This window comes from Geotrypetes seraphini, chromosome 6, assembly GCF_902459505.1.
Source record: "Geotrypetes seraphini chromosome 6, aGeoSer1.1, whole genome shotgun sequence".
Classification (NCBI taxonomy): Eukaryota; Metazoa; Chordata; class Amphibia; order Gymnophiona; family Dermophiidae; genus Geotrypetes; species Geotrypetes seraphini.
In genome coordinates this window covers 237,760,999-237,783,534 of record NC_047089.1, presented here as the reverse complement: position 1 = coordinate 237,783,534, position 22,536 = coordinate 237,760,999, and the positions used below count along the sequence as shown (strand labels likewise).

The 22,536-nt window shown below is 45.9% G+C and overlaps 1 protein-coding gene across 4 annotated transcripts in view; it reads left to right on the top strand.

The window, feature by feature from the left end:
• Positions 1-22,536, top strand: part of KDM6A (lysine demethylase 6A) — a 547,501-nt gene that overhangs the window by 192,214 nt on the left and 332,751 nt on the right. For all 4 annotated transcript variants that reach the window (XM_033949775.1, XM_033949774.1, XM_033949772.1 and 1 more), the window contains one exon: positions 7,399-7,525. In XM_033949775.1, the coding sequence (XP_033805666.1) occupies positions 7,399-7,525 (127 nt within the window). The remainder of the gene's footprint in view (positions 1-7,398; positions 7,526-22,536) is intronic.

Sequence of the window (22,536 nt, the reverse complement as noted above, 5' to 3'; positions counted from 1 at the left end):
GCAAGCCCAAAAAGTGTGGGCACCCCTGCTGTAGAGCCATTTCTTGTATGACTGGATGAGCTATGTTTATCTTTTTTTTTTAATTGTTTAAATTCATGCAGAAATAAATGGCTAGATTGAACCTAATGACTTCATTAACGCCTGTCCCTTTTTTTAACCTCTATACCAGGGGTGCCCAATGCGTCGATCGCGATCGACAGGTCGCTCGCTCAGGCGACCCCAGTCGATCGCAGAACGGGTTCCCTTCTTCCCTTCTCTTTTTTCCCCTCCTGACTGGCCCGCTCCTGAATTCTGCTGCTGCCTCCGCTGCTCAACATTTAAAAAAAAAAAAACAAAAAAAGGCTTGGAGAACTTATGCTCCGGGGGCTAACATGTGCTTGTACCGGCTTCCCTCTGAAACCGGAAGTTATGTCCGGGGAGGGGGAGGGGGTAAGAAGGGAAGCCGGCACGCACATGTTAGAGCCCTGTTCACGGGCTAAAGCGGGAGACAGGTCAGTGAAGCTTGCGATTTGCTCTTCTTGCTGCCAAGTCCTGCCTACTTTCTGTTTCCTCAAAGGCAGGACCCGGCAGCATTTTTCCCAAAATGTCGATCTTGGGCCGATCAGCCTTCCTCTTCCCGACCTCAATTGTGCCGTCGGAGAGGAAGTTCTGGCCAGCGGAACTTCCTCTCCGACGGCAAAATTGACGTCGGGGAGAGGAATGCTGGTGGGCCCGAAGCAAGGAGAGCTTGGCCGGCGGCGGGCGGCTTTGGGGGCCTGTTATCCGATGGCAGCGGCAGAAGCAGTGGCTTGTGGGTGGGCAGGGAGGGAGAAAGAGGGCAGGCAGGGAGACAGAAGGAAAGAAGAGAAACAGAAAAAAAGAATGGGGGCATGAAGAGAGAAAGAAAGAGAGGGCAAGGAGAGAAGAAGAAAACATTGGTGGGGGGAATGAGATCAGGAAGAGAGGAAGCATACAGGCTAAAAGAAGGGAAGAAAGATTGGATGCACAGTCAGAAGAAGAAAGTGCAACCAGAGACTCATGAAATCACCAGACAAGGTAGAAAAAATGATTTTATTTTAAATTTAGTGATCAAAATGTGTCTGAATTTATATCTGCTCTCTATATTTTACAATATGGTCCCCTTTTACTAAACCGCAATAGAGGTTTTTAGCGCAGGGAGCCTATGAGCGTCGAGAGCAGCGCTGGGCATTCAGCGCAGCTTCCTGCGCTAAAAACTGCTATCGTGGTTTAGTAAAAAGGGAGGGGGTGGGTATTTGTCTATTTTTGTATGGTTGTTACTGAGGTGACAGTGCATAGAGTCATCTCCTTTGACCTCTTTGAAAAAACCCCAGAATAGGAATGATAATTAACAATTGTATGCGTACAGTGTGCGTTGTGTTTTTTTTTTTTTAATTTTATTGTTGGTAGATCATTTTGACTTGGTCATTTTAAAAGTAGCTCGCAAGCCCAAAAAGTGTGGGCACCCCTGCTCTATACCATTTGAAAAAGGGCAAATACTTCTTAAATTTAGTAAAAATATTATGGCACAAGTGTCAAACCTTAAAAAAGGAAGTCATATTGAGCATTGCAAAATAATAATAATAATTAACTAATAAAAATAGTACACATTTAGGGCTCCTTTTACTAAGTTACAATAGTGGTTTTAGCATGCGCTTAGCGCGCGTAGGAATTGCCACGCGCGCTAGATGCTAATGCCAGCATTGAGCTGGTGTTAGTTTTCCCACGTAGCGCAGGGGTTTGCGCACGCTAAAAATGCTAGCGCACCTTAGTAAAAGAGGGGGTTAATTTTCCCCTCCACCAAATTTCCTCATCCTGCCCCACCCGGCTACTTTTTCATGCCACCCGGCTGGAAAAAATTTTTGGGGAGAACACTGCTGATGACATTGACGACCAAGAAGATGTTGGCTTGGTTCTTCAGGAAGCAAAGGTCTGGATGCCCTGATGTAACCTTGGCTAAAGGCAGGACTTTTACATCTTCCCTTCCTGGTCCATGATAGACAGACTTCTGTGCAGGATCATGCCACACTGTGATTCTAGTAGCTCCAGATTGGCCGAGGCGACCATAGTATGCTGACCTGGTCTGTCTTCAAAGGGATCAAGGTCTCAACGAGTTCATTGAGTGGCATTGTGCTATTTGAATGTCTACTGCCATGGTTCTCTCTTAAGCTATCATCTTATTGAGTGCTTTTCATCTCTGGTTGCTTTCAAATTTTCCCGAGGTTTATATCACGTGGTCTGTCTATGTTTTTACGTCTGATGCTCTGCAGATAAATGTTTGGAGACATTCCTCTCTGGTCAGCGCCATTTTCAATCCGGACTTATCATTCTCTGGCTGGTTACTTGAGAGCACATTTAGATTACACAGCTGGCTCCTGAGGAAGGGGGTTTTTCCCTCAAAACGGAGCCCCATTGGATGGGTTCATTCCATGCTGAACCCATCCAATGGGGCTCCGTTGGTTATCTTTTACTCCAGACTTCCACGGAGAAGCTAAATACTTTATACATATTTGTGACCTGCTCGTGATTGTGTCGGCCCGGCTGATCTTGGACGCCACTGTACCCTCGGATGGGGGGCAGAGACAGTTAAACCAATTCATAGCATTTATGTGATTATTTATTGATATTTATTTCACTCCTTCACTTTTAGTACACGTTGTGTACTAGTTCAAACACATGGGCAGCCCAGGGATGTTTCACAGATAATATCCTTCTGGGTGTATGACTGTGACAGCTGGTACATTAGGGACGTGTTCCCACTGCAAGCTGTGAGACTGAGGGCTTCCCATTCACACTTAATAATTTGTGGTAGGTTGTTTTGGTTGAACTGCCTCTGCCCTTCACCCTGTTTTTGGGTCAGGGGAGACTTGTTGTTTTGCTATTTTGAACACAATACAAAGACATCTGCTATATACATTTCCTAAAGCTAATATTTCAGTCAATAAATTCCTTTTTTTTACCTTTGTTGTCTGGAGATTTATTTTTCCATCAAGTTGGTTGCTGTTTCTCTTTTTTTTTTTCTGCTTTCCTGTTTTCTGCAAATTCTTCTTCAAGTGGTTGCTGTCCATTGGTTTTTCCTACCATGGTCCAGCATTTCTCTCTTCCCTCCTTCCCATTATACAGCATCCTCACTCCCTTCTATCCTGGACCATTTTCCCTCTTTTTTCCCCTTCCCACTCCTGCAGAGCATTTCTTCCTCTCTTATCCATCTCCATATGCAACATCTCTCTCCCTCTCTTGCTACAAAGGGAGTTGAAAAAGAGAGAGAGAGGGATCCAGGATGCACCTCTCACCCCCTCTACAGCCACATTCAACATTTCTCCCTCTCTCATCCCCTGGCTTTTGGGCAGTATCTTTTGCCCCTCCCCTCCAGCCCCATGCCCAACATTTCTCCTTCTATCACTCCTCTTCATCGCCATGCACGTTTTTCCATTTATTTCCTCCACCATGTCCAACATTCCTCCCTCTTGCATTATTTTCCATCTGCCCGACCCTTCTCTCTCCACCACAACATCTAATATTTCTCCCTCATTCTTTTTCACCACCATGTTCAACAATTCTCTCAAGATTTACAAAGAGCCACAATATGTAAAGAAGGGAGTTTGAGATATTCCAAGTCTCTTACTCTCTTCCTACTCCAAGGTCTAACTTCTCTCCCTTCTTTCTCTCTTCCAATCCCTCATAGGTCTCTGTACCTCTCATCCCTCCCCCAACCCATAGCCAAGGTGCTCTCTCCCCTCTCCAGGCCCCGACTCTTATTTTCTCCCTCTCAACCCACGAGTTTTCATACCCCCCCCTCATCAGAGGGAAGGTTGTCAGGTCAACTGCAATTAGCGTGGACGAGTGAAAGAACCCTGTTGATGGCCTGAAAAGAGCAAACAAGTGTGACTGCATGAGACCTGATGCCAGAAAATGGTACCATATATGTGGGATCCCCAAAGTGTGGAAGGGATCCCCATGTAGCTCTCTAGATGAGACATGGGTGCATCACTGTAACCCGGAAAGCAAAAGACAAAGCATAATGAAGTAAAGGAAATGGTGCTCACATGGCTTCAGTCAGACTCTGTATAAGCCTATTCAGGAGGCATCCTTGTTGGATCTTACTGTCAAAACAAGTCTTGGAGCTGTAGGCCCTGTCGTGCAGGGAACCCTTTCTCAAGATCGTAGGGCGGGAGTTTCCTTGTGCACAGTTCTATCCTTATTGCCAAAGGTTGTTTTGGCATTTCTTGTCAATCGAGAGGTAATATTACTAGCATTCCAGACCATAGGGTTAAAGAAAAAGGGCCAGATTTTGAGGAAGCTGGATGTGAGGAAAGTCCTCCTATGTTATCTAGAAGTCATCAATGATTTCCGATCAGATCATCTGTTTGTACTCACCAGTCGGGCTAAACATGGTAGACCGGCATCTAAGGCTACCATTTCAAGATGGATACGGATGGCCATCTCATCAGTATATATTGCATGTGGAAAGCAATTGCTGGTCTCCTTGAGTACACATTCCACAAGAAGCATGGCTTCTTTGTGGACAGAAGCTCAGGCAGTTTCACCTATGGAGATTTATAGGGCAGCAACCTGGTCCTCTCTACATACATTCTCCAAGTTCTACAGAGTGGATATGACTACACAGGAGGACATTGTGTTTGGGTCCTCAGTGTTATGAGCGGATGCAGAGGTCCCGCCCTAGTTTGTGGGACTGCTTTTGGATGTCCCTACTGTCCAGAATGACACACCTATTGCGCTAGAAAAACAGATTAGGTTCTTATCTTGCTAATATCTTTTCTAGTAGATAGGTATGCCATTCTGAAACCCCGCCTTGTCAGTTTTAATTTCTCCTGCTTACTGTGTCAATCAAGAAATTTGAGTCAATATTTAAAGGTAGGAAGAATAACCTATTGCTAATAACATTTTAGAGCAGTTTCTCTCAAACTGTGTGCCATGGCACAGTGGTGTGCCCCAAAGAGATTCTGAATATGCCAGGAGGGATTCCAGAATTTTACCTTAATTTTTAAAAATTCCCTTCATAATTATACACTGGACTAGATGACATATACGTCAAACCAATGTTATAAGTGTCTGTGTACATAAGGATGCAACCGCCCAGACAGGCATCATTCTTTGATGTGATTGGTTCTTGAAAATTAACAGCAAGTAATTTTAATTTTATTTTTTTTTTAAAGCAGTAGTTATCCTAACTTGAACAAAGCAATCGAGAGTTTGTTACTGTTTGGATCTTCTTAGCTTTGTGAACTTGAATTTTCAGCTCTGACAGAAATTAAATCAAAAAAAGAGACGGCAGATGGTGGATGATGGAATGTGTGTTTGTCGACTACCAAGCCGTGTTTTCAATTAATTTGCACTCGAAGACAAGCTCATCCTTCACATTGATCAGCAATTCTATTCTATCTACTTTAGTTTCACCATTGTTACAATTACCCATACATAGCTTAAAGAATTATAAATAACTCTCAAATTTAATTTTTTGTTGGTTTTGCAATTTTATAATTTCATTTATAATGTGCCATGAAAAACATTTGCTCCATTTAGTGTGCTGCAAAAAAAACATTTGCTTTGTTTATTGTGCCAGAGCTAAAAATAATTTGAGACACTGTGAGGAATATTTGAGCTCTAAAACTGTTTCCGATTGGTATGGTTATTGCAATGTTTTGATTGTTCAATTAAAATGTTTAACAAATTTGTTAAACTTTCAGAGCAGAACAGATTTGTAGTTTGGGGAGTCTTCCAGTACCCTCTCCTTCTTATGTGTTCCTATTTTAGGGTTATCACCTGCTTTAGTACAAACTGAAGGGGACAGCAGAGCCCTCTTGAGAATGAGGATTCATTTTGAATGGCTCGCGAGCATGGGAAGAATACCCTACTGTCCAGAATCTTCTAGAAAAGATATTAATGTAATGTAAAGATAGTAATGTAAGAACCTAATCTCTTTTTATCACATCTGACCATTGAAATGGCATTTCTACCTTACTCATGTTTTTCCTGTACTAGCATTTAATATCCTTGCATTTGCTATGAGTCAGTAGGCAGAGCCATGCAGACCCAGCAGACTGGAAAGGCAGGAGTAGAAGCAGGAATTACTACACCTTTATTTTAGCAATGGGGACATGTATGTAAGAATAGTAGTCTGAAACTTCTGGCCTATAACTAAAAGCCAGAACAGCACTGTAGAAGCAAGTTCTCGACACAAATACTTTTACACTGGGTTTCATATTCCCTGAATAAATTGATTAGCTTGAAGTTTCTTTATCACACGAACTCTGTTCAGAAATCACATGAAATACCGTATTTTTCGCTCTATAAAACGCACCACCCACCTGTAGAGGAGGAAAACCCAAGAAAAAAATTTCCCACCACACTGCTCTTTATCCCCTCTGGTGGTCTAGTGGTAGGCCGGGACAGGATCTTATAGAGCGAAAAACCCATAGGCAGCACAGACAGCCCCCCTCCCCCGGTACCTTTTTTTGAAGTCCATTGGAGCTTTCTCTGCTCCTGCCTGTCTCCCTCGCTGGACGGCTCTTCATCAATTCGGGCAGAGTGGCGCAGAAGGCAGGCGTGTATTCGTGTTCCTGCCTGGTTAGGCACTGCTCCCTGATTGGCTGGGGGGGGGGGGGTATTCGCTCCATAAGACACACTCTTATTTCCACCCCCCTTTTTGGGGGGTGGAAAAAGTGAGTCTTATAGAGTGAAAAATACAGTATGTTACTCTTAATCGAAGTTAAAACGATAATCTAAATTTCATGCTGCAGACTATGCCATGTTTTCAAATGTCTAACACAGTAGTTCCCAACCCTGTCCTGGAGGATCACCATCAAGCTGAGTTTTTGGGATAGCACGAATGAATATACATGAGAGATTTGCATATAATGGGGGTGACTGCATGCAAATCTGCCCCATGGATATTCATTAGGGCTATCCAGAAAACCTGACTGAACAGGGTTGAGAACCACTGGTCTATCATGTTTGCAAAAGTAACTGTGAAAAACTGCCTTGCTTATCACCTCTAAACCTAAGCACACACCCATCTACACCTCCCCAGAGTCTTTCCCCATCAGCCATGCCTATATAAGGTAGGGATAATTTCCCTATTTTTTCCCTTCCCACTGGTGCTGGGTTTTAAAATGGCTCTGGGTGTCGCAAGGCAGATAACATTTTGCTGTATAGTTTGCAGAATTTTGCTTGGTACCATGTCTGTGCTTTAGTCAAATAATATCCAATTGCCAATTTTAACAGAGATTCTGTGTTATATTTAAATAGAGCTATTGAAATTAGACCATTCTTAAGGATTTTTTTGTTGTTGTTGTTTTTTTAAATACATCACAAAATTAATTTTTATGACCAATATAGAAGCTGTAGAGACATTTAAATATTTTTTGATTTGCACCTAAGGCTGGATGCATCACACAGTGGATCAGTTGGGAGACAAAACAACCAAGGAAAATTATGCGATTCAGTATCTTCAGAAATCTTTAGAGGCAGATCCCAACTCTGGTCAGTCATGGTATTTCCTTGGAAGGTAAGTATAGAGTTTTCGTGATTTAAGACTGTTGTAACTAGCTTGCAACAAAATAACATCCCTATAATTTCTTAAGCTAAAGTAAGTGTTGTTGCTGTACAGTTCTTACAGGGGAAATCAGTTACTACCAGGGCTGCCCGATTTTCAATTCAAATTGATTCACTGTTTTGAATCAGGTGAATTGATTCGAATCAGTTTTTTAAAATATTGGCCCCCCAATTCGATGACTGACCCTCCCCCCTTGCCTTTCTAAAGCAGGAGCGGCAGCACTGCCTCTTGCTGGCCATCTAATGCCGCTCCTGCTTGAAGGAGGGTGGGTCAATCGGAAAAGCCTGCATGTTCCCCCAGCTTTCCCGCTCTTACCTTAAGCTAATGTGGCAGCCTGCAGGATCGCCGGGCTGTAGCGATCCTTGCAGCTGCCGTCATCCTCAGCGGCACTCTCTGCCGCGATCCTGCTCCTGACGTCAGAGGAGGGGCGGGACCGTAGCAGAGAGAATGACGGCAGCTGCAAAGATCGCTACAGCACCGGCGATCCTGCAGGCTGCCATATTAGCTTAAGGTAAAAGTGGAGAAGCTGGGGGAACATGCAGGCCTTCGGGGGGGGGGGCAGTATAACACATTTGCTATACTCGTATGTTGAAGTTTGATTGATGCCTGCTAGGCCTGTGCAGAGGGAGGAGGAGGAAGGGGCAAGAGAGGGGAAGGGAGATGTCAGACATGGGGTGAAGTGAAGGGAAGAGAGAGACCAAACCAAAAAGAGGAGGAGGAAAGCAGAGGAGAGGTGCTGGACTAATGGAGAGAGGAAGAGAAATGCAAGACCAAAAGGGGAAGGGTACAAAAGGGACAGATACTGCTCCAAAGTAGGTGGGCAGGGTGTAGGATAGCAGGAGAGATAGTAGGAGAAAGCCTGTACCTGGGGAAGGATACAGGAGGTAAGGAAGAGAGAAGGAAGAAGCTGGATATGGGGAGAGACATGAAACAGAGAAAAGATGCTGGGAATGAAGGGAGCATAGGAACAGGGACACAAAGGGGGGCACTACTGGAGAGGAGCCCATTGGCTCCCCATCACCCATCGCATCACCTACAAAATCATCTTACTTTCCTTTAAAATTAAACTTTTCCATCAACCACTATTCCTTGATAAACTACTAATTCCACAATGTTCCCCTTGTACGTTAAGATCCACTGACCAAAAACTCCTTTTTATTCCTTCTCTAAAAGAATTCTTTTACACCCGAAAAACCAATTTTGCAGTAACTGCACCCACACTATGGAACTCTCTCCCACAATATTTACGGGACGAACAAAATTTAATCAAATTCAAGACTGGCTTAAAGACTTTCTTATTTCAAGATGCTTTCGATTGAACCTAAATCATCCTTTTTCATCTCTCAAGTCTTCCTCTTTTATTTTTTCTTTCTCTCTCTTTTTTCTGCCTCTTACCGCGAGTAAGTACTTGCCTCAACAAAGCTACCCTATCCCTCACGTTCTATCCCCTCCCCACTTTCTCCTTCTTTACTAAATTATGTAATTTCTCCCCTCCTTCCCCTATTTTCCTCACCTTCCAGTTTGTCTAGTCTATGTCATTTACGTTCACTTCATTTTATAAAATTTTTAGCCTTTACAAAACATTGTTAACCGGCCAGACATTTGCTTGATGGTCGGGATATTAAAAACAAATAAACTTGGAAACTTAGGAGAATAGGGACAGGGACACAGAAGAGAGATGCTGGATATGATAAGGGATTCAGAGGGAGGATGGATGGTGGTTATGGGAAGCTGGAGAAACATACAGGCCTTTGGGAGGGTCCTGATGTAGAAGTACATGGAGGGAGGGAAGGGGGGTTCAAAGAGATGTGCATATATCAGACTGGGGGGGAGGGACGGGAAAGAAATAATGGGTCTAAAAACAGAGAAGAGGGAGAGAGATGAACAATGGGATTTAGGGAGGGAAGGAACAGAAAGGGGACGTTGGACACAAGGGATGGTGTTCAGGGGTGGGTGGGGATAGAGATACTGGATAGGAGGAGAGTTGCGAAGAGAAAGGGAGAGCTGGTGGACCCTGGGGTGCTGGGGAAGGAGGGAGAGATGCTGGATGAAAGGGTAGTTGAGAAAAGGAGAGATGGTGGATCTGGGGATGGTGAGGGTCCTTCGCTGCGTCTGCGGGGGGATGGAAATGAAAAAAAAGGAAAGATACCAGACCTCTTGGGGAGGGGAGGGAAGGGAAACAGAAGGGGAGGATAGAGATGGAAGATGGATGGTTAGCACCGAGAAAGGAGGAGACGTTGGCAAGTGAGATCAGAAGACAACCAGAGCCTGGGACCAAATTATTTGAAAAATGACCAGACAACAAAAGATAGAAAAAAGAATTTTGTGATTACAATATGTCAGATTTGAAATGTGTATCCTGCCAGAGCTGGTGTTAGACCACGAAGTTGAGCTAGGATTTAACAGAGAGAGGAAAAGTCTTTTTTTGTTTGTTTATTTTGTTTACACCACAGCACCAGTGTGGGTTGGAGAGGATAAATGGGGCGAAGAGGCTATAAAATAAACCCACCAGGATGTTTGAAAACAAACAAACCCCACCCAATTGGGCAGGAAAATCGAATCAAAAAATCGATTCAATAGGCTGAATCGAAATTTTTTACCTGAATCTGGCAGCACTAGTTACTACTATCCAATTTTCTTTTTAAAAAAAAAATAATAATTTTGGAGGAACTTAGCTAAGATGGCGCCCTGAGTGATGTTGGCAGAACGCTGTCGAACCTTTTCCTAATTTCGATGGTTAAACGAAAATCAAAGACCCGGGTTTTCCTTGTTGAACCCAGGCAAGTACCTCTGCAATCAGTTTCGATGGATGCCTTAGTCGAGAGACAACCTAGAAAAGAACTGGATGAGAAGTCCTCAGCTAGAGGCGAGAATTGATCGGTGAACTCTCAAGCTTCCTTTGAGGCGGTCAGTCTCTCTCGGGAGGAGCGGAAAACGCCTGTCCAGCCACACCCCCTTCCGTTGGCTAGTGAGGGAAGTGAGGCAGCAATGTCGCTGAGCAGCAAAGTGGGTGAAGAGTTTGCTGCACAATGGGCTTCGGCTGCTTGTAAAAAACAACTTTCACTGTGTGAACTCCTGGAATTGGCGGAGGAACGGCAGAACCTATCTTCAGTTATTTCCTCAGCAGGTACTGTGAATTCCAAAGTGTCCATGGTAAAATTTGAGATGGCTCCCTTAAAGAAACCCCTAGTTATAGACTTGAACTCTAATTGGGAAGCAATATCTGAGCTACAATTCTCTATGGGAACTCAGAGGCCATCCGCTTCCCAACAAGCATCACAGGTCTCTACATCATCGACTCAGTCGATGCAGGCCAAACAACGACCCCACCGCTCCCCAACTTCACAGGTTGTCTCACCTTCAAGGTGTGCTTCCTCACCAAGGTCACCTACACCAAGACAACCTGATGCACCATTGGTACTGGCTGTTCAGCCTTCAGTACCGATGCCTTTGTTTCAGGGGCAACTCGATGAGTAATCCAGAGGGAGTTTGCTAGCATGTTTCAGCTGCTGCTGATGACACAATCCATTCCCTTGGTACCAGCCCAGCTTGAGCATAGCGTTACAAGGCCTAAAGGTACAATTGTCAGCTGTACAGTGGAGTATCGATCATATCTTGTGAGGCGTCATCACTCCTTTTCTTGATGACGTTCATCCTCCAGTCATCACTCTTTGCATTAATATTCCAGATCTTTTAGTTGATGTTCTTCCTCGAAGAATCGATTTTGTATTTCGAAGCATCGTCGATCCTCTTCAAAGCATTCATTGCGTCGATCTCAAGCTCTGAAATGGAAATGGTACTTGCATTGATTTTTCATCCTCTTCTTTATGGGATTGGTATCTGAGATGTTGAAAGCCTTCTCGGGCACATCGCTCTTGACGCACTCCATCTCCAAGTCTTCTATATGACTCAGATTTGCACTCTATCTCAGACTGTTCTCCTACTTTGTCTGCTCCTGAGTTTTGCAATCTTTCCTCACAACAGTCTCCACAGAACTCGCCTCCTAGAAGAAAATCTCCTTCAGAAATACTTTTTCGCCAGATACATCAGGCAGTTAGATAAAGTGCTGCCTATTAAACTGGAAGCTGACACTGTTCATAGTGCGGAATATTTGGAGACCTTGGATGAGGATGACCCTCCTAAAGAACTCCTTAAATTACCACTTCATGGCATTCTGAAAGAGACTTTTAAAAATTGGGAAACACCTTTAAATATTGAGGTAGATCTAAGAAAACTTGACTCTTTATACAGGATTGTTTCTTGTCCAGGGTTTCACAGACCAGAGCTTCAACATCAATCATTAGTGGTAGAGTCAACCCTTAAGAAATCTTCTTCTACCAAAGTTTATGCCTCAGCACCTCCAGGACGTGAGGGCCGTACTATGGACAAATTTGGTTTTAGACTTTATCAAAATACCATGCTGACGAGTAGGATACTTAATTACAATTTTTATTCTTCCTGTTTTTTGAAGCGCTTGATTAATAATTGCCAGATTTTGACCAGTATATTCCTTCACACCACCTTGCACAATACCAAAACAACATTTTTTCCTCAAACCTTATTGGGATGGAGTCCTTGGACTCTCCTGTTGTGAATTCATGCCAGGATTGTGTAAATTTAGCGCCTTCAAAAGTGTTCTTGCGCCATGTGCTGGGTGGCACGTCCAAGAAAGGTGTCAGCGTCTAACTTAGCCTCCCTTGTTGAAGCAGGTGACCAAACATTCGACTAGCCTGTTGGGGTGGCCTTCTTTATTTCCGGGCTTGGCATGGCTACTAATTCTGTGCGCCTGGCTGTGGACCCTTCACAGCCTAAGGAACACAGTCATCAAAGGGTGACTCTACACCCCAGGAGCCGGAGGCTTTCACTGAATTTATGAATATTTTTGTGGAATGAGTTTCAAACCCGTCATTTTTTCCCTACACAGTCCCTTTTTGACTCAGGTGCACCTATTAATGGCGTAGCTTTTCCTCTCAAGTCAGCTATGTTTCCTGTGCTTCCTGATCTTGAGGATCCTGCAGATGATGATCAGCTTTGCTGACCCCTTATTTACAGACACAGCGCTTCCTGGGATGGGAGATCAGTCACTGCACTGGATCTGTGGATCCCTCTGGGGTTTGGGAACCTGGGGATGATCCCACAGGTCTGCATATATTTTAATCTTTGGCTTTGCTGGATCTTATTGCAGTGTCTTTGCAGGAGTTGACTTTAGTCAATTAGCCAGCTCCGTCTACTTCTTCCTGGTTTGTGGTGTGTACTTAGTCTTTCACCTTTCCCTGGCACCCTGTTTTGAGCATTCTGATTTTAGAGCAATTTGATTCTTTGGAAGGTGCTCTTAAGATAATGAGAGCCATGTCTCACTTGTATTCTCTAGCAAAGGAGTGCCAACAGCTTCTGGGTCAGCCTAGGGTGGATTCCTTAGTTGCGCAGGTGACTTAAGCGTACCTCTCTACCCAGTGAACATAAGAAAATAAGAATAGCCTTACTGGGTCAGACCAAAGGTCCATCAAGCCCAGTTGTCCGTTCTCATGGTGGCCAATCCAGGTCGCTAGAACCTGGCCAAAACCACAAAGAGTAGCAACATTCCATGCTACTGATCCAGGGCAAGCAGTGAAAGTGGTGTGATGCTTAAATATATACAGAACCACTGGGTGGATGTGCACCTATGGAGACTTTTTGATTCAGCTGCTTTAGGCATAAAGGCTGCTTCAGTGGCATCCTTTGTCACATGCACCTGTCTCTCTCTCAACTGCGCATACTGGAGAGTGAGGCTGTGGATCCTCCTCAAAATCTTTTGGCTGAGTTAGATTATGTTGCTGACGCATTGTATGACCTTGTGCGGGTTTTTGGCAAAGTTGTTGGCATACTCCATTTCCGTCCAGGCAATGGGCTGGTGATTCCACTTCCAAGGCTACTTTAGATAGACTTCCCTTTAAGGGGCAGTTATTGGATGGCAAGGGCCTGGATGACCTCATGGATTCTGTGGTGGACCCTAAGACCCTTCCTGACAGCAGACACAGGACTTCTAGAGGTTCTGATTGCTCTAATTTTTGTGGTGATTCCAGAAAGTATTTCTTCACCGAAAGAGTGGTTGATCACTGGAACGAACTCCCTCTGCAGGTGATTGAGGCCAACAGCGTGTCAGAATTTAAGAGAAAATGGGATATTCACGTGGGGTCTCTAAGGGTGTAAAGCCAGGGGGGTGGGTGGGTCATTAGAGTGGGCAGACTTGATGGGCTATGGCCCTTTTCTGCCGTCATTTTCTATGTTTCTATATGCGAGTGCCACGTCACAGAGATTTTCCCAGGGCTCCCATACCAGATATGCTGGCTACAGGCAGTCCCAGCCTTTTCCCTCCCATCCTGCACCCTCCTGCCAAAAAGGTACAATGATGCCAGGCCAAAGGATGCCCTTCTTTAGATAGTGGCAGACTCTCAGCATTCCTATCCTCCTGGGTTTGAATTTCGATTGACCAGTGGGTCTTGGACATTATTCGGTCAGGCTACAAGCTGAAATATGACTGACCTCTGATGGACTGGTTTGTGCACTCTCCCTTGGGGTGGCCGGACGAGGCACTCAGGGTTCAAGCCACTGATGACACCCAAATTATCGAGCTCAGGCAGATACTCTATATACTTTATCATACCAAAGAAAGGCTCTGAAGATTGGAAGCCTATTCTTGATCTTTGACATGTGAATGTGGCTCTCAAGGTTTCACACTTTCGCATGGAGACAGTTTGATCAGTCATTGCAGCAGTGGCCCCAGGAGAATTCCTTACCTCTCTGGATCTCACAGAAGCCTACTTGCACATTCCAATTTTTCCATCCCACCGCAAATCTTTTAGGTTTCATGTCGTGGAACAGCATTACCAGTTCTCTGCTCTGCCCTTTGGACTGGCAACTGCTCCCCATACTTTCACCAAGGTGATGGTGGTTATAACGGCTTACCTGCGAAAAATGTTCTACAGTTCACCCTTACTTGGATGACTGGCTGATCAAGGTTCCCTCGGCCGAGGGCGCATGGTGAATCAGGTGATCCAGGTGCTGGAGAACCTGGGCTGGATTGTGAACTACAGAAAGAGCAATCTGACATCCATGCATTTGCTGGAATATCTGGGAGATCTTTTTGACACGGCTATGGGTTGTGTCTATCTTCCAGAGGTACGCAGACTGTGGTCAGATTTCTTCCCTTCTGGAGATGCCCTCTCCTTTGGCATGAGCCTATCTTCATGTCCTGCTGGGTCCATGGCGGCCATAATAGTTGCAGTGCTGTGGGCAAGGGTGCACATGCATTCTCTCCAGCATACCATGCTTTCTTGTTGGGCTCTGCACAAAGATGCTTTACAGTCCTGTCATTCTTGGACTGTGGAGGCTAGAGCCAGCATGAATTGGTGGCTTCTCCCGCAGTCGCTCAGCATGGGCGTTCCGCTGTGGATTGCCTCCTGGATCATGGTGAGCACGGGTGCCAGCCTTTGGGTGCTGGGGAGCCCATTGCAATTGTTGTCCCATCCAGAGGTGTTGGGACACCCTCTCAGAGGAAATGTCCAAACAACCGGTTGTAATTGAGTGCCATTCAGCTGTTTGTGATGCAATTGCAGAAGACTTTGGAGGGCCAAGTGGTCAGGGTCTTCACCGACAATGTGACAACAGTAGCCTGTGTCAATTGCCAGGTAAGGACCAAGGGCACTCCCTGGCTCAGGAAGCCCTCCTTCTGTTTATATGGGCGAAAAGTCATCTCCCTTGCTCTCAGTAGTGCATGTGGCGGGAGTCAACAATGTTCAATTAGACTTGCTCAGCAGACAGGCTCTGGATCTGGGCGAGTGGGCCCTGTCCACAGTGTCGTTCTGAGCCATAGTGCTGTTTTGGGGATGATCCCGCTTCAACCTCATAAGGCCACGGTGAAAAACAAGAAAGCGAATAATTACTTCAGTCTTAGATCTAAGCCCAGAAATGAGGGTCTCGATGCTGTGGTGTAGCCATGGCCTCAGGAGATTCTACTGTATGTCCATCCAAGCCAAGTCATTCTGGTGGCTCCAGGTTTGCCTCACAGACTCTGGTGCAGCCATGGCCTCAGGAGAGTCTCCTGTATGTCCTTCCAGGCCAAGTCATTCTGGTGACTCCAGGTTGGCCTCACAGACCATGGTACACAGATCTGATTCGTCTTTGCAAGGATCACGGTCTTCAGCTGATCACCCATTCAGACCTGCTTATGCAGGGTCTGATATGCATGGTTGACCCGAGTCGCTTTGCTGTTATGGCATGGCTCTTGAGCATGCAGCCTTAGAACATAATGGTTATTCTGAAGTGGTTATTGACACTCTTCTGAAGTCTATGAAGTTACCCACAGTTTCTGGGGGAGCCAGATATCTGAGGTTTGGCGTTATAAATGTCCTTTGCTTGTGCCTACATGCTGCCATTGTGGCTTTTAATAGAGCAGTAGTGTTCAGATTCAGTGTAGTAGTAGTGAAAGGAATGTTAAGACGTGTTTGAATCAGCAATTAGCTTGCCATTATCCCAGGACAAGCAGGCAGCATATTCTTGACTGATGGGTGACGGCACCGACGGAGCCCCGGTACGGACAATTTTAGAGTGATTGAACTCTAAGAACTTAGAAAGTTCTAGTTAGGCCGCACCGCGCGTGTGCGAGTGCCTTCCCGCCCGACGAAGGCGCGCGGTCCCCAGTTTCTTAGTTTCCACGAAGCTAAGAAGACGCGTGTTTCCAACGGCTGTTGGAAAATTTTTTCAATTTTTACTCGCCTTCCCGCTCGCGCGTTTTTTTCTTGTCATGAAGTGTTCACGTTATTACTTTCTTTCTTTTCTAAAAAAAAAAAAAAAAAAGTCAATTTTTTTTTCCGACTTTTTTCCGGTCGGCCCCGGCGGGGCCTATTGGCACCATCGAAGCCTCGGGCTTCGATTTTGCTACGGCCGTTTTTCCCTTCATGCCCCCCTCACCGGATTTTAAGAAGTGTCAGCGGTGTGCACGTCCTATTTCCCTCTCCGACCCACACAAGTGGTGCTTTCAGTGTCTGGGTCCGGACCATAGGGCTGAAACGTGCACCCGCTGCAGTTCTCTCCAAAAGAGAACTCTAAAGAATCGCCAAATTCAACAGCGGATTCTTTTCGGTGCCGCCATGGAAGTTCCCCCGACATCGACACCGACAACTTCCTCCAAATCGGCACCGGTGACTTCGACGCCGCAAGATCCATCCTCGGTGTCGCACCCTGTAGGTAAGCCGGCTAAGAAGCCATCCCCTACTGTTCTTTGCCCGCCAGTCGAACAAGCAGTGAGTCAAGTCCTGCAGACTGCGCGCCGGCCCCGCAAACGCTCCGCTCCCATTGAAGTCACTGCCTCTTCATCGGCATCGACTTCTCCTGAGCGTCGAGCTGCACCGCAGGTACTGAGCAAGAAAAAAGCGGTACCGGTGCCATCGGGACTGTCTTTGGATGAGAGAATAGCATCCATCCTTCAGGTCCAGCTTAAGGAGCAGTTACAACACTTGCTCCCGGCTCTACTAACTCCACACCTTCCAGTGTCGGTACCTACTGAGCCTTCGGTGCCGATTGTCGAACAGCCTATTCTGTCGGCATCGACGTTATCGGCACCGCAAAAATCTGTCTCTATGCCTATTCTCTCAGCGGAACCGAAGTCTCTTCGACGCACTGCTTACTCGATTTCTGAGCCGGTACCGTTTTCTGACACCCGTACTGCTGTACAGTCACCCGGTACGGTGTCCATGCGATCAGGTAAATCGGTGCGCAAGACCAAGCATGCCGAACCTTCTACTCCCCTTTCTCAGGGCCGTCTTTCATCGGTACAGGACCCTGATTTGTGGGATGATTCTGACGACCCTCTCGGTACCAAGGCAGATTATTCCTCGGATGAGGATGATCCATCGGTGCAGGATCCTGCTAGTAAGCCAGAGCACTCGTCCTTCACCAAGTTTCTTAAGGAGATGTCAGACGCCCTTTCCATCTCCCTAGAGTCTGACTCTAAAAAATCCAAGGCATTTCTTGATGCTTTGGATTTTGACCAGCCTCCTAAAGAATTTTTAAAGTTGCCTCTCCATGACATCCTGAGGGAAACTTTTTACAAAAATTTAGAAACCCCTCTAACCGTTCCAGGAGCCCCTAGGAAGCTGGAATCGCTTTATAAAGTGATTCCTATTCCAGGGTTTGACAAACCCCAGCTGCCCCATTAATCTCTGCTGGTGGAGTCAACCCTCAAAAAATCGGCAGGCTCTAGTGCGTATGCCTTTGTCCCTCCTGGTAGAGAGGGCAAGGCCATGGATAAATTTGGCAAAAGACTTTACCAGAATGCAATGTTAGCCAACCGTTCAGGTAATTATGCGTTTCACTTCTCTTTTTACCTGAAACATCTGATTCAACAAGTGGCCTCTTTTCAAAAGTATCTTCCTGACCGCAAACTTCCTGCATTTCAACAATGCACTTCCAGTCTCCTGCTACTCAGGAAGTTTATGGTCCGTTCCTTCTATGATACTTTTGAACTCACATCCCGAGCCACGGCTATGTCTGTGGCGATGAGACGATTAGCATGGCTTCGAGTCTCAGACCTTGATGTGAACCACCAGGACCGCCTTGCCAATGCTCCCTGCCTGGGTGACGAGCTGTTTGGAGAGTCTATGGATACCACCACTCAAAAGCTCTCTGCCCATGAGACGAGGTGGGATATCTTGTTGAAAAATAAGAAGCCTCCTCCTCCTCGTCCTTTTAGACAGCAACCTTCATATCAGAGACGGTTTTCTGCTCGGCTGGTTCAGCCTCCTCCTCCTCAACCTCGGAGGCAACGGCAACAGCATCAACAGGCTCGTCAGCAACAGCAGCCTGCCATCAAGCCTGTCACTCAGACTAAGCCGACTCAGCCCTTTTGACTCCCTTCTCCAGGGCATTGCCAGTCTTCCTCCCTCCTGTCCTCTTCCACAGCCCATAGGAGGTCGATTAACCATTTTTCACTCTCGATAGGAAGTAATCACCACCGACCAGTGGGTGCTCTCGATCATAGCCCACGGTTACTCCCTCAATTTTCAGACTCCTCCGCCGTTAGGCCTGCTAAAAGAGTCTGCTTCAAACAAGTCTCAGTCCCTCCTCGCTCAAGAGGTTCACTCCCTCCTTCTTCTCAATGCCATCGAAGAAGTTCCTCAAGCTCAGAGAGGTCAGGGATTTTATTCCAGGTACTTTATAGTTCCCAAAAAGACCGGAGACCTCAGACCCATCTTAGATCTCAGAGATCTCAACAAATGTTTGGTCAAAGAGAAGTTCAAAATGCTCTCTCTTGCCACCCTCTACCCTCTTCTCACTCAGGGCGACTGGCTATGCTCTCTCGATTTCAAAGAGGCTTACACACATATTCCTATCCATCTGATGTCCAGGCAATATCTCCGCTTTCTCATCAATCAACATCATTATCAGTACAAGGTGCTACCCTTCGGTCTGGCCTCCTCTCCCAGGGTGTTCACCAAGTGTCTAATTGTGGTAGCGGCCTATCTCCGCTCTCACAATTTTCAAGTATTCCCTTATCTGGACGACTGGCTGATCAAGGCTCATTCACCTCAGGCGGTTCTGCTTGCCACCAATCAGACCATTCACTTCCTTCGACTGTTGGGGTTCGAAATCAATCTACCCAAGTTGCATCTCATTCCGACCCAGCGGCTTCAATTTATTGGAGCCATTCTGGACGCTGTTCTGATGAGGGCGTTTCTTCCATCCAACCGCCTTCAGACCATCCTTCATCTCTGTCAGCGGGTGTTTCAACAGATTACAATCTCTGCAAATCACATGATGGTGCTCTTGGGGCACATGGCTTCCACAGTACATGTCACCCCCTTCGCACGTCTCCACCTGCGTACTCCTCAATGGACCCTAGCACTCAGTGGTCACAAGCGACGGATCCTTGCTCACAACACATATCTGTGACCTCGTCTCTTCGACAGTCGCTTCTTTGGTGGTTGACATCTTCAAATCTATCCAGAGGTCTACTGTTCCATTTACCTCCTCATCATCTCGTCATCACCACAGACGCATCCCCTTATGCCTGGGGAGCTCACTTGAACAAATTCCAAGCTCAGGGGTTTTGGACTGCTCAGGAACAGAAACATCACATCAATTTCCTGGAACTCCGAGCAATGTTTTATGCCCTCAAGGCCTTTCAACATCTTCTCTTTCCTCAAGTACTTCTCATTTGCACAGACAATCAAGTTGCAATGTACTACATCAACAAACAGGGAGGGACGGGCTCTCGCCTGTTGTGTCAGGAAGCCCAACGGATTTGGTCTTGGGCGACAGCTCGTCATTTATTCCTGAAGGCTGTCTACATTCAAGGGGAGCAGAATTCTCCAATCTCACGAATGGACTCTCGACCCCTTGACTCTCCAGTCCATTTTCAATCAATGGGGCACTCCTCAGGTGGACCTCTTTGCAGCTCCTCTCAATCATCAGCTGCCCCTGTTTTGCTCCAGACTCTACTCTCCTCACCGTCTGGCTCCCGATGCATTTCTCTGGATTGGACCAATCTCTTCCTATATGCATTTCCTCCTCTACCGCTCATGCTGCGCACATTGTTCAAGCTCCGGAGGGAACGAGCCACCATGATTCTCATCGCTCCACGGTGGCCCAGGCAACATTGGTATTCCCTTATACTTCAACTCAGTTCCAGGGAACCTATAACTCTTCCACTGTTTCCTTCTCTGCTTTCTCAGCATCAGCAGACCCTACTGCATCCCAATCTACAGTCTCTGCACCTGACAGCTTGGTATCTCTCGGGCTGACTTTGGCTCACTCACTCCTTTCTCAGCCTGTACGCTCTATCATTGATGCTTCCAGGAAACCGGCCACGCTCCAGTGTTATCAACAGAAGTGGTCTCGGTTTTCTTCCTGGTGCCATCTCCATCACCATAATCCCATGTCTCTAGCAGTGGGACTGGTGTTGGACTATCTTCTTTCCTTGTCCGACTCTGGTCTCAAATCTACTTCTATCAGAGTTCACCTTAGTGCCATTGCTGCTTTTCATGAGCCAATTCATGGAAAACCCCTCTCGGCTCATCCTTTAGTTTCTAGGTTCATGAGGGGACTTAATGTGAAATCACCTCTCAAGCCCCCTCCTGTAGTCTGGGATCTCAATGTGGTTCTGTCTGTTTAATGAAGCCTCCTTTTGAACCTTTGGCCACAGCGCATTTCAAATTTCTTACTTGGAAAGTGGTCTTTCTTATAGCTCTCACTTCTGCCAGGAGGGTCAGTGAGCTTCACGCACTAGTGGCAGATCCACCTTTCACTGTTTTTCACCATGATAAGGTGGTTCTCCGTACACATCCAAAGTTTCTCCCTAAGGTTGTGTCTGACTTTCATCTTAATCAGTCCATAGTCCTACCTGTTTTTTTTCCAAAGCCTCATTCTCATCCAGGTGAACAGGCTTTGCATACCTTGGACTGTAAACGTGCTCTGGCTTACTATCTTGACCGCACTAAGCCTCACAGATCATCTCCTCAACTGTTTTTGTCCTTTGATCCTAACAAGTTGAGTCATCCTGTATCTAAACGCACTCTATCCAATTGGCTTGCGGCTTGCGTTTCATTCTGTTATGCTCAGTCGGGCCTGACACTGGAATGTTCTGTCACGGGCCACAAAGTTAGAGCTATGGCAGCGTCTGTAGCTTTCCTCCGCTCCACTTCCATTGAGGAAATCTGCAAGGCTGCTACTTGGTCCTCAGTTCATACTTTTACTTCTCACTATTGTCTGGATGCATTCTCTAGATGGGTTGGACACTTCGGCCAATCTGTTTTACAAAATTTATTTTCCTAATGGCCAACCTTCCCTCCATCCCTCTTTTTGTTAGCTTGGAGGTCACCCATCAGTCAAGAATATGCTGCCTGCTTGTCCTGGGATAAAGCACAGTTACTTACCGTAACAGGTGTTATCCAGGGACAGCAGGCAGATATTCTTGCGTCCCTCCCACCTCTCCGGGTTGGCTTCTTAGCTGGCTTATCCTAACTGGGGACCGCGCGCCTTCGTCGGGCGGGAAAGCACTCGCGCACGCGCGGTGCGGCCTAACTAGAACTTTCTAAGTTCTTAGAGTGCAATCACTCTAAAATTGTCCGTACCGGGGCTCCGTCGGTGCCGTCACCCATCAGTCAAGAATATCTGCCTGCTGTCCCTGGATAACACCTGTTACGGTAAGTAACTGTGCTTTATAGTAAATGGGCAGGGCAAACGAATGCTGTCATTAACACATTCCTTTATCTCTCAAGTAATGCATAAGAAGTTTTAATGTAATTGCCACTAAATCCTGATAAAGCTCAAGCTTATAGGTGTCCACTGAATGTGTTCCTTAGTATGAACCTTAGCTATGAAAGCTTCTTTAATTTTAAATTCAAGCAACTATATACTTCGGACAATTAGGGATCCCTTGACCTAGGGCATGATGTCCCCCAATTTAGTTGAATATCAGACTCGACTACCATATGATGCCCCTTGAAAAGTAGCATGGAAACTATTTTTTCAACCACTACTTCAGTTACTATATTCTGGTGCTGTGCTCAGGCATCCATCTAGTTCAGTGGTCTCAAACTCAAACCCTTTGCAGGGCCACATTTTGGATTTGTAGGTACTTGGAGGGCCTCAGAAAAAATAGTTAATGTCTTATTAAAGAAATGACAATTTTGCATGAGGTAAAACTCTTTATAGTTTATAAATCTTTCCTTTTGGTTAAGTTTTAATAATAATATTGTCATTTATAGCTAAAGAGACAGATGATTAAGAAACTGTTTTATATTACTTTTGTGATTATGATAAACATACCGAGGGCCTCAAAATAGTACCTGGCATGCGAGTTTGAGACCACTGATCTAGTTGGGTGGCATCACTTTTCCCCAATGAAGATTTTTCATTAAGGTAAAAAGATGGGGACAGGGCAAGTGGAAGAATATTTTGTGTACATCTGTGTGTGGTAGTGATGG